This window comes from Microtus ochrogaster, chromosome 19 (genome assembly GCF_000317375.1).
Source record: "Microtus ochrogaster isolate Prairie Vole_2 chromosome 19, MicOch1.0, whole genome shotgun sequence".
NCBI classification, from domain to species: Eukaryota; Metazoa; Chordata; class Mammalia; order Rodentia; family Cricetidae; genus Microtus; species Microtus ochrogaster.
In genome coordinates this window covers 39853954-39867208 of record NC_022021.1, presented here as the reverse complement: position 1 = coordinate 39867208, position 13255 = coordinate 39853954, and the positions used below count along the sequence as shown (strand labels likewise).

Below are 13255 nucleotides of genomic sequence, written 5' to 3'. Positions count from 1 at the left end.
GGGAGGAGGGGGGGAAATGGGAGGCCTGGAGGAGGTGGAAACTTGTTTTTTTTTCCTTTTTCTCAATAAAACAAAAGAATTAAAAAACAATATTAATTTAAGAAAAATAGCATAGAAGGAATTGAAAAGGAAGTCTATCCTGGAAAATATGTGCACCTCAATTTACTGTCAAAATAATTTGTAATAGAATCAACAAGTATAGTAGCTACATGAGTCTGGAAATGTAAGTGGAAAAAGAATGTCCACTCAGAAAACTCCAAATTTCTTCTTCCTGATTAAGTGGTTGTTGGTATAATTAGTGTTATTTGAGTTAATTAACAATGAGAATCATGATAAATTTTTGAGGGGATAGATATTTAGTTTCCGTGAAAAGATTATGATATTATATACAGAGTGTGTATGTCCATAACCCTAAACTTATGGGTGAACTCAGTTATTTTGTGAAATGAGTCAAAAATTCTAGAGAACACTGAAACCCAGCTTAAAACAAACACACATGCACACACATACATACACACCAAGTTATATATATATATATATACACATATATATATGGCATGTATAAATATATACAGTCACACAGAAATATATATTGTACATATATACTCACACTACACATAAAACCATATGTGTTTATAGACATTTGCATATGCATACATGTGTGTATACATGTAGACAGATAAATGGAGAGATAGATGTGTGTGAGTGTGTATGTGTGTGTAAATTACTGTAATAAGGATGTATAAACAATCAAAGAAAGCAAGTAATCAGAAAGGAATGTCTTATAGTAAAATAAAATTAGTTTATCTTAACATAAACATGTGTTACCTTATAAATACAATGATAGTCAGAGAAAATGCTCAGCTTTCAGCGTATCCTGCTGCCAGGCATAAGTACCCTACCTCTACCCCAAGCACCTTAATGGTAGAAGGAGAAAATGTTCCCGCAAAGGATTTTCTGACCTCCACACAGAGTCTGACAAGTACTTCCATTGCCAATTAATCAATCACTTATGAGTAATATAAAAATTGTTAAATACATAATAAAAGACCCTTGAGATGAAATACAACCATAAGAAAGATGTGTCTGAATGGTACAATTGACAATATTGTTTAGTTATAAAAGCCACTCTAGCAAACTTTTGTGTGAACTACACTAGATAGAAGATGGTACATAGATAAAGGATAACATAAATTTTGAAAAATAAGTAAATTTGTTCACAAAAGATTTTGTGCATACAACTATGAGAACATAGAAATACCTTCTAAAACATTTTATATTCACCACATTATATCAAAATTAGACTGGAATTCTAAGTCTAATCAGACATATAAAACTAAGTGAAAGCCGGGCGGTGGTGGCGCACGCCTTTAATCCCAGCACTTGGGAGGCAGAGGCAGGCGGATCTCTGTGAGTTCGAGACCAGCCTGGTCTACAAGTGCTAGTTCCAGGACAGGCTCCAAAACCACAGAGAAACCCTGTCTCGAAAAAAAAAAACACAAAAAAGCAACAACAACAACAACAACAAAAACTAAGTGAAGTATCATTTCCAAATGATAAACAAAATAAGAATTTTCAGTGTTGTAAATATTACAGTAAAGTTAAAACTAAGTTTATTTCTTTTAAATGTAGACACACATGCATTTATTTTATTATAGAAACAGTCAATCATTGATTCATGTACAGAATACTAAAAGTTGGGCCCAAATATTATGTCAACATTGAAATAAAAGTATCAATCGCTAATGTATCAAATATAATTAACAGGAAAATAGGTCAGTATTTTTTGATGTCCAAAACCAAATCGTTTTATATTGAAAACAAATAAGAATTAAGTGGATGCCATCAGAAACATGGATAAATGTATACATACTATGCAGTTTTACAGCAATACAGAGTTTATAAACAATACCCAGAATTTCTTACAAACTAATGTAAACTAATGTAATTATTAACTAATGTAATGTAAATTATATAAACTAATGTAAATTATTAAAACTTCAAAGGAATTGAGTAAATGCATAGCTTTTTATTTAAATCTACAAACTTGTTCTAATTTCTTACAGCCATCACCATAAAACCTCAAGATCATCAATATATTAATTAAACATAAAAATTAAATTTAATATATATTATAATTAACCAATAAATAAGGATAATATATGGACATTAATACTTAGCAGTCAATAAGTTAAGCTCCATATCATTGATTGCAATAGTTCCTGTAATTAAGGACATACATATATTATTAAATAAGATATAATGGCAGCAAATATGAACTATCCTACAAAATATCTCAGAGTAGCAGGATTTCCCACTACTACAGGAAGTAATCTGTCTTTCTAGGTTGTTAATGAGGATGATTGTACTCCAGCCTATAATGACACCATCAAGTTACTGTGCACACATGTAACAGAAATTGTTAAAGAGCATTCACTATAATGCAATAAGCACTAAAGCAATGAACAACATAAATACAAACTAGAGAATTCATTAAACATTGGGATGTAGATTAAATCAAATAAAATTTGAAATCTATTTCCATAAAAATTTTATAAATCTCTAGATATCTTCTAAATCAAGAGTAAGCTAAATAATACATCCTTTTTTATAAAATAATTGAAAACCTTCTAGGGGTTTTTGTTAAACATCTCCAAGATGTTAAGAACAGTCTCACCCCAATACTTCGGTTACTATAAAATGCTTTTCTCCCTGTTGAACTTAATCTTCATAGTTCTCTTTACAAGATTTAGAATCATTAAGAACACACTGATTGGTGTGTGAGAGAGAGCGTTATAGAAACGGTTAACTTAACAGTAAGACAGGAAGACATTGCCTTGAATTTTAGGTTCTACACTCCCATGGCCTGTAATCCTCTGATGAATAAACCATCATAGTCAAAACTACATGGGCTACCTTTAATCTGAACCATTCACTAAAACTGTTCCTATTTTAGTCACCTAACATCAGGTATGAATAATGATCTTTAACGAGATTTAAAGTCAGTATTTGGAGTACAGATTTTTCCTGTCACTCCTCGGGCTAGACACTGACATTTTTATACATAGACAGAATTCCAGATGAGCAATTTATTTCTCTTGACTATCAGTGAAAGCAATACCACTTTCAGTGCTGTTATTCCCTTTGTGTGCCAAGGGAGGAAACCGTGCCAATTAGAATGAAGATGTGTGCTAAGTAAAACTGATAATATGAACACATTTGTGGAAGACAGATGACATATATCAAAATATCATAGTGACAGTAACAAAACGATGTGCAGAAGCTCTGGGAACTTGAAACCACTTGTTCTCCACTAATAGATTTTTGAATTATTAGATGCACCTGCATAAAAAATAATTTCAGGATAAAGTCAACTGGGACTATATCCATTACACCTAAATTTAATTTGTACCACCTGAAATTACCAGTTGAATTAAATTTTAAAAAGGTGGCTTTGTTCTTTAAATCTAGTTGCATGAGGAAAAAAGAGTCAATGAATAGAGAAGATACAAAAAATGACTTTTCAAATGAGTTAGGCATGCAATAAGAGAAAAAAATGTTAAATAGTGAACTGAAATTATGTATCCTCATCATTGCAAGTCACGTCACATTGTTTTCATTACTGTCATTTAATTCAGGAACCACTAAACCTCTCTGATTCCCTAAATCACTAGAATCATATTTGTAATAACCATTTACTTATGCAGGCAAAAGAATCACAGGTAAGGCACAAAAACAACTGGATATGTTTGTCCAGTACCATAGAGTTTCTGATTTTTAAATTCAGGGTGGAAACAAAGGACCGCTATTGTTATGGTTTGAAATACTACAATCTTAGAAGCATTAGTTTAGATTTGAATATTCTGAGTCACAAAAATGCTGTACAGAATGAGATCAACTTGATTTGGTAGAAGCAATAAAAAACAGAGTCTCAATTTGGTAAATTTATGAGGTAAAATAAATTCTAATATTTAACACATGCAAGAAGGAAGAGCCGACTATGAGAGGCAGAGTGGGGTAATTGTAAGTTGGCAGACTGAGGTACAGAGACAAATGAAGTTGGTGGTAGAACAATGTCTAACATTTACAAGGCATAGGGAAAGAGGAATTGAGAAGTCACAAAGAAAGGCAAGAAAGAGGGAGAGATGAAGGGAAGTATAGCTGTGAATAGTCTTGTGAGCAACACATTTGGTAGAGGAAGAAATGAGACATAAACAATATTCATATATTTAATAAAATTTTACTAAACAATTACCTGTGCCAATTATTTTACTAATTATTTTAAAATACCTTGGTTAACAATATTAAAATAGAGGTGGATCTTACACTTGAAATGGTAACAATATAGTAAAACCAATAACATATAGCTAAATAAAATGTGATAAGATTTGTCTGTACTTAACCAGTACAGAATCTTAGACTGTGGAGGCAGAAGTTGTAAAATATTCTAACAAGTTGAGAAGAATTTCCTAGATGTTACTTCATTTGAAGAGCTATAAAGATAAAAAAAAAAGAAACCTGCAAAGCAAAACATAGAACTAAAAAATAAAAATAGCAACAATGAGTATAAAAGCATGGCATAGTTAGATGCTATGAATAAAACCATGATGCATATATTTCACACTAACCTGACAATATTCTCATGAGTCATGTTAAGAAAATCTTTACCTTTTGTACGATGTCGATGTGTGTGCTTATGGCTGTATGTGTGTGCTCGTGTGTGTACATGCATGTGTGTGTGTGAGTGTATGTGTGTGGGTGTGTACGTGTCTCTTTCTGAGATAAGTAACAGTTCAGTGATTTTTAACTGAGTCATAACTGTAAAATACTTTTTTTAATTTCAGATAGAATCTCATTTACATTTAACTATTTGACTTATACACATAAAAGAAAACCAGAACGAAAGCACAGTCAAGGATGAACATCCATATAGATTCCTAATTATTAATTCAGAATGAAGACAGAACTCTGCACTACTATATTTCAGAATACAGCAGAAATTGAGACTCATTTATATAGAAACGAAGCACATTAAAATCTCAATATATTGGAATGACAAGTGATAGTATATCACTTACAAGGCGACTCAAATGCAGAATACATAGGAGCCACACACTAGGAGAGTGGTTTTGAAATACAATTTCCATGGTGAAACATAGCCATTGCAATCAGGATCTCCCTGAAAGTGTAATTGTCACGTTGTACACACAACATAGTAACAGCAGTCAAAAATGGATGGAGAAGGTAAGGATTTCTTTAATGCCTAACTATCTACTATGGATAGTTTCTGGGATCGGAAAATCATTGCCTTCACCTGTTTACACATTGCTGACTTCACCTGACTCGTGTGAATTGTGACAATCCAATGATCAATCAGATGGCCTTGGATAACCCAAAAGGGTCACAGAACCAAACCTGAAGTCCCGAATCAGAGAAAAGTTCTAGTAGTAAGATAAGGGTAAGGTTTGGTGAGATGAAAGAAGATAAATGATTGTATGTATGGCAGAAGTCAGAGTATAATGTTTCTGTATTAAAATGTCAAAGATCACGATCAATACAAATAACACAAGTAGTCTTGACTTAGATTCAGAAACTGCAAAATTCAAACAGTGTGAATGAGAAAGCTTCTGCAACTCGGAAGTGAACTTCTGAGTCGCTTTGATTGCATTATGGGTTTCCAATGCATGTGGTCACAGTTTATTCTGGAAGTTTCTAGGACATTGTTTTATTTGAGATTAAAATTCAAATTGACAAACCAAACATCTTGCATGCTGCACCTGTGCCTAATTCACAACAAATCCTGAGAACATCAGAAATACTGACTCTTAAACAATGAAATCCATTCCTGATTTGGTTTACCCTGAAGAATCTGCATTATAAGTCAGCTTGTTTGCCAGCCTTCCTTCATCAGCTGGGCTATGCTGCATTGTAAAGCTCTTGACTACTGCACTATTGTGAGCCAATACATTGAGATAAATCAGACTCTCCAAGTTGTTTGCTCTCTCTCTCTCTCTCTCTCTCTCTCTCTCTCTCTCTCTCTCTCTCTCTCCATATATGTATGTATGTATGTATATACATATATATGCATATCTCTCTCCTTCCTCCTTCCAGAGATCATATGTACACTATATGCAAGTCCCTCCTTCAGTTTCTCAAAAATACTTACAAATCCATGCTTTTGAGTGCATCTATAATTTGGACAAGGGTCCCAATGCAGCTTCTCATCCTTCTCCAGCCAACTAAATGTATTAATAAACCTATTTATGAAGACCTCACTGTGAGATGAAACTTCTCAGTTTATTTACTATCTCGAGTATCAAATACAATCTGACTACAATCAGGATTATTAGTGTAAATTTCTGCTTATTTTGTCCCCCCAAGTAAACACATTCACAGTCAAAATAATACATTTGCTATGCTACCTAACTGCCACTTTCTTCAAAATATCATTCATTAAAAATTTCACAGTGTGTTATTTAATACATTTCTTACTGTGGAGATTTTAAGGCATACCAAACCAAAGACTAGCCTTTTTCAATTGGTAGCTGAAGAGACTGAACGATTCAATAAACAGAAAGACCCACTCTGAGTGTCGAAGGTTTAGAGCAATATAAGTTGAAATTCAAGATGCCTACACAGGAAGGTGAAACCTCAGCTGATAATAGGAAGAAAGTAAAAGCTCACTTCAGTATTCTCAAAGTGTAGGTTTTGCCAAAGAGAATGAGTTTAAAATCAGATTTTATCAAAGAACCACCAGAAAGTCCATCCAATTGACATATCACTTTAGTATTTTTGAACCATAGCTATAACTGAATAAAGTCTGTTTCTTGACATGTTTTTTTCTTCTTCCTCTTCTTCTTTTTTTATAATCTCCTCTTTGAGACTGAAAGAATCTGTCTCTGTAGCCCCAAACTGGCCTAGAATTTATCATCTGTTCCTGGTCATTCCTCTGAGTCCTGGAATTCCAGAAGGAATATCCTCTATTTTACAGAAATCTTTAAAATATATGCTACACTACAATTAATAGTTACGATTTACCAATGCAAGTTCCCAAATCCAAGCTCTAGAAGACATATTAAAAACAAACATACCTATAAAGGTCAGAAATTGACTGAATTGGTAAGTACTTTCAAGGGAAGTGAGGTAGAACACACTGGCTATAAAGAATCAAAAGTAAATACTGCAACAGGAAGGCTATAACTAGGTGAGGAAAATAAAGGTAGGGTAAAGAAGGAGTATGGCAAATAACACTACAGTTGTTTTGAGGAGGACCTATAAATCCTACAAGATTAAATACCTATACACAAGTAGCTAAAGCAGATAATAATATAATAAGACAACTATGCACGTGCTAAATACCATAAGAAATTTTCAGTCTCTACGACAAGTAGAGAGAGGTTTCTCTGGATCATGGCACATAGTTAAGTTGAACTATCTCTAGTGAATGATTCCACATCTAAAAATATTGGATACCATAAATGATAGGTGTTAAACTATTAGGGGCAAGGAACATAAAATCTAACAGTGATAAAAATGAGCAAGGTCTGGAAGGATCTTGAGTAAATATGACTAAAGTGTGTTGTATGAGACATTCAAAGAACTAGCAATAAAATATGCACACATATAACGCACACACACACACACACTGCTACCTACAATGGAATATTTCCACAGATGGCTTCTTACAAAATAGTAGGTCCCTAAGAACTTTGAAAAATGATGTAATAGAATTTTCAGTCTCAACTCATGAGTAAATTTTAAAATATAAATTGAAAAATAAGACTACTCCAAAATTTGAATAAATGGGGTTCACAAACTTTAAGTCAAGTAAGTTAAAATGATTGTTGTCAATAGTACTGACTTAGCTAATGCCCAGGATTTAATACAGAGTCATTGAATATTCAAATATATATTTTGTTGTGCTTCCATTCCTTTGTCTGTGTGATGGTAATAGCTTTTATCTGTGTTTCACAGGATTTTTTTTTTATTAAGATAACATATTTGGTAAAGTCTACTTATCCTGGGTAAAATCGAGATGTTCAATAATCTGAGGGGTATGGCGGTCCTTATGCTCGGAGACAAGCTCTGGGGGAACCAGAAATGCTAAACAAAGAGTTGTCTCCTCAAGGAAAGAGATGCATAGCCTGTTTTCTACCTTGGAATGCTGGGAATAGACATGGTTTATAGACCAGTAACCTTTGTGCTGTTCGTGTAGCTGAGACCACACTTATTTTTTTTCTTGATATCCTTATGATGAGCCTATTTTCTCACTGAATCTATAGAGCCATTTTATAAAAAGAGAGTGGATTTCATCATGTTTTAAGCTTTGTTGTGTACATGGGATCAAGTTAATTATCACCAAGAATTTTTTTTCAACAAATTGTTCTGTAATTAAATTCGCCTGAAACAAACTACTTGAGCTCAGAGTTTCTAAGTTGAGCCAACGCCTGCTACTTAGTCAATCTAAATAAAACTACCTTCCTAGATTCCACAGATCATTACTCTGCTAGCCATGGTGACCAAGAGATGTTTTTACAATACTTAATTTTGACCACAGCAGAAAATGATATCATAGTCCAGGCACATTGTTATGGCATTTACCACGTGCTTATGTAGTGGAAATCTCACAGTCAACAAGGGCAAAAGAATGGAAGAAGGAACTCAGATTCACAGTCTATGCAGCTAATGTCTCTGTTATTACTTTTGAGCTCTCGCTGAATGTGCACAGACACCCTGGTTGAAATCTTCCTTGTCATGCTGTATCGTAGAAATAAGGAAGTTCAGTGGAGAGAATGCCCAGCTTTCTTATTCCCTAGGCATGTTCCTCATACAAAGCCCAGGCTAGCCGTAGGCTCCCTACTCACATTTGAAGGCATAAGATTCCATGTGCGCTGTATACCCTGTGCCCGAGTATTCTTTTTTTTTTAATTTATTTATTTAATACGGATTTCTGCCTCCTCCCCGCCACCGCCTCCCATTTCCCTCCCCCTCCCCCGATCAAGTCCCTCTCCCTCATCAGCTTGAAGAGCAATCAGGGTTCCCTGACCTGTGGGAAGTCCAAGGACCGCCCACTTCCATCCAGGTTTAGTAAGTTGAGCATCCAAACTGCCTAGGCTCCCACAAAGCCAGTATGTGCAGTAGGATCAAAAACCCATTGCTATTGTTCTTGAGTTCTCAGTGTCTGTGCAGAAAAGGAAATGTATCAGATTTAGAACAAGAATATGTGCCCGAGTATTCTTGTTCTAAATCTGATACATTTCCTTTTCTGCACAGACAGGGCTCTTATTTGCATAATTCCCACGGTAGAAAAAATTAAAGTGCTTTAAATATTAACCAGGAAAAGCAATTGCATGGGACAATCTACTCTGTAGAAACTACTATATTAAGAAGAATTTTAAAGAGCATTTGATAAAATAGCAACAGCATTCCTAAGCAGACCATGTTTTTTCCCACGTGGCTAATAGTGAAGTTGAGGCTACAATTATGGGATACCTTCTGTCTCACTAAGGGACAGTTAGTCTAGGCATTAGGTGCTGGAGACGTACTTCTCTAAAAGCAATCTTCCAGCATGGTTATAAAATCTTAACTATTGCTTATTCGTTCTGTACACCTGTTTATGATTGGGATTAAATTATATTTCAGTAATGTTCATTGAATGGGTCTCTACGGCTTTTTTATTACCAACTATAAAATCCAGGAAATTACAATTTAGTTTACTGTTTTACTTAGTAGATATGTATTAACTCTTTTCCCACAAGAAGGAATACCAAATAGAAAAGAAAACTCAAATAAATAATTAAAATTTTTCTCTTACAAAAACAGGACTTTGCTTTGGCAATGACTGCAAATGATACTTTATTTTATATGTAAGTATTTATGTCTATTTGTTAGTTGGTTTCTACTTGATGCAAATATTATTGAAGCTTAAGTGATGGTTCAGAATTAAATAACACCTTTTTTTCTTTTTCTTTTCGTTTTTTGGTTTTTTGAGACAGGGTTTCACTGCAGTTTTGGAGCCTGTTTAGGAACTAGCTCTTGTAGACCAGGCTAGCCTCAAACTCACAGAAATCTTGCCTCTGCCTCCCAAGTGCTGGAATTAAAGGCATGTACCACCACCACTTGGCACCACCTTCTTATATACATCCTGAGAAGGGTTTCTCCTTCTACAAGATCTGCTTAATATTTTCAACATTTGTTTGTAAATATTTTCAAATATTAATTCAAGTTTTTCGCGTGATTCTTAATATTATTTATTATTTATTTTAAATCTGGGGATTTGGTAAATGAAAACTAGCCAGAATGATATGAAATTAGCCTATTCGTGTCTGCTTTATCTATTTTCTAGTAATATGATGAAAATACAATTTAAATAAATCTAGAGGCATAAACATTATAAAACTTAGAAGTTGGAAGGAACACAGTGATACAGTGTCTTCGGGAAGAGACAGGACAAAGTGTCAAGATGCACACAGATGTGAGTCTGTTCCATCTTGTTTGAAGGTCAGAGAGTTTGAGCTTATTTTTGGTCTTTCATAGTCATTGAAAAGAGGTGTGGCTACAAAGTAAGATATTCTCCTAGGGTGTGGTTACTTGGTGTTTTGGTCTTTAAGATGGCCAGTAGAGGTTAATCTGCTCACCCCTGACCAGAGGTTAGAGAATTCAAACATATTCTTGTGCTCATTCATTTAAAATAAAAGGTTTGACATAGGGAGTTGCTGCCTACAGGAAACTAGGTCTAGGGTGTTCACTGCACATTCCTGCTCAAACCATCAAATACTTTACTCAGGAAATAATGGTTTGATGTCGAGTACTGAAGCAAGTAACTGTTCTGGTTGTCCTTTGTGTCATCTTAAAGCTGTCTTTTGCCTTCTCCCCCCTTTTGTATAGAAGTATAAAGATGTAGAAGATAAACGTGGGCAAATTCAGTATTCATGATCCACTGAGTTGCCTTGTAGGGATTATCCTATCCTATGTCTCTCTGTATCTTTCTTATCTCTGTTCCTCCTACCCAACATTTCTAATCCTCAAGCTCCTACCCAAAAAGGTATGAAACCGCCCTTGCAAGACCACGGCAGAAGTCACCCGGAAAGGTAGCTTGTGACACAAAAAAATTCATGAACTCACAGTACTGACCACCAGAACAAGATTAAGCCTGGCAAGATTTCAACAAGGATGGGGGAGCTCATGATGATCCCACCCATGGCTGGAATGCTATAGAGAGTTAATGGATTCTTTATGGAGGTGCCTTCTCCTGTTCTATGGCTGACCATGCTCTAGTGAATGGCCCCATATTTCCGAGTGTGTGTAATTGGAATTGGTATATAAAACAGCAGTTCCACATTTAAGAAAACACTCAAAGAAGTGGTGTGGAAACATTCTTACCCTTGCGTTTCCAGGCAAATATGAACAAAAATATTATTAATAACCTAAATGTAAGTCAACACTGAAATATTACAGTAAGGAGAGTTAAATAAAAGATGCTAGATTCACACAATATAGGAAGCTGTATTTTCACATGGATATGCCAGTACAAAATAAAAATATTCTAAGTGAAACAGTTTAGTTAGAAGTTATCACATACTCTTTAATTGTGTTGGAAGAATTACCAGAAGAATCTATTCTAGAGAGATAGGATGCATATCTGTGGTTTTCCTTACCTTTCAGGAAAAATGACAGTGTTTCAACATCCATTTGTGATAAGGGAGAGAAAACTGTATTATATACTTTAGAAGGAAAGACATATACTTTATCTAATATTATTATTATTATTATCTAAATGAATGTCTTTAAATATTTTTATATCCTGTTTTATCTACAAAAATAAAGAACATGATTTCTGTTTACATAGCAATATTTTTCACTCTAAAATATACATTTAATTATGTTTATTTTTGTCATGTGTATTGAAATATTTCTTAAATATTTATGTCATTTGTGTCTAAAATTCTAAACCGAGGTGCTTTTAATATTTCCTAAAATATTAAGACACCATTATCAAGATAACAGATTTCTTTATGGATATCTTGTTTTGATTTATAGTAATATTTGCTTTTTTCAACATCAAAAAAATACTTTGTGTGTATGTGAAGGTGTGTGTTTGTGTTCTTTTTGTTGGTTTTGTTGTTTTCTATACACTTGGGTGTTTTTGCACTGCCCTGGATATGTGTCCAGTTTCTCAGATTTGTCTTGTATAATTTGCTCAAAGAGATGTTAGATACACAGTTGAGATTTTCCAACAAATTCTTTCAGTGTAAATGCTGTAAGTGCTAATTCCAGTAAGGGTTGTTTAATGATATCTAGGGTCTGAACTGCCTGATAATTAGTACCCTTACTGATAAGACTTGGTAGCATAAGTGAAGTATAAGTATATGAAACAGGAAATTAGCACAATTAAGAGGAAAATCAGACACTCTTGACTCAAGGATGAGGACTAATCATTTCATCATATCAATTTCTAACTTCATGCTGGATGAAATTGAAGGGAAAACAATAAAGCTCATTACATTATGGATATGAGAATGGCTTCATGTATACATTCTGCAAAATCCTGACAAAAGAGAAATGGGTCGTGCCTGGCTGGCTAGAAAATCTCTGCCTGTGATCCCATGTACAATAACATTGTTCCCTGAGATACATAAAGCAGGTTACCGTTCTCTGATGCAGTCACTGTGATATTGTACCATGGTGTTTCTTCTCTATCAAGAACTTTTGAAGTCTTAATGGTTCCAGTATTGGCATCAATATTGAAAACTCTGTCCTCTTCAGCATTGTGATTGATGAAATACCTGGAAGAAAGAAGATAAAAGTTTTCCATGTAAGGAATGGTAAATAAGAACAATATAACATAATAATGGAGTTATTAAATAAAGTGCATTAAAATGCAGCTACATTTTAATGTCTATGTTTGACCTAAGAATTGTTTAAGAATTGTATTTTATATAACCTCTAACAGTTGTTTTTAATAGTTAAATCATATATTAACATATTGAAGAAAAACTAATGAATTCCGTGAATAAAAATAAGCAGTAGGTTTTGGTCTGGAGAGGTGCTTCAGTAGTTAAGATAAAATACTGCTCTTATAGGTAACCTATGTCAATTCTAAACACCTGTATCATGTTGCTCTCAGCTGGATCCAACCAGTCAACATTTCAGGAGGAAGAACTATGTTCCACTAGGTGACCCCGGGCCAACTCTATATGTGTCATATATATATATATATATATATATATATATATATATATATATATATATATAT

The 13255-nt window shown here is 34.0% G+C and overlaps 1 protein-coding gene across 6 annotated transcripts in view; it reads right to left on the bottom strand.

The window, feature by feature from the left end:
• The window catches only part of Cdh18 (cadherin 18), a 769132-nt gene that overhangs the window by 33885 nt on the left and 721992 nt on the right, over nucleotides 1-13255 (bottom strand). For all 6 annotated transcript variants that reach the window (XM_026783735.1, XM_026783736.1, XM_013349758.2 and 3 more), the window contains one exon: nucleotides 12649-12785. In XM_026783735.1, coding sequence (XP_026639536.1) covers nucleotides 12649-12785 — 137 coding nt within the window. The remainder of the gene's footprint in view (nucleotides 1-12648; nucleotides 12786-13255) is intronic.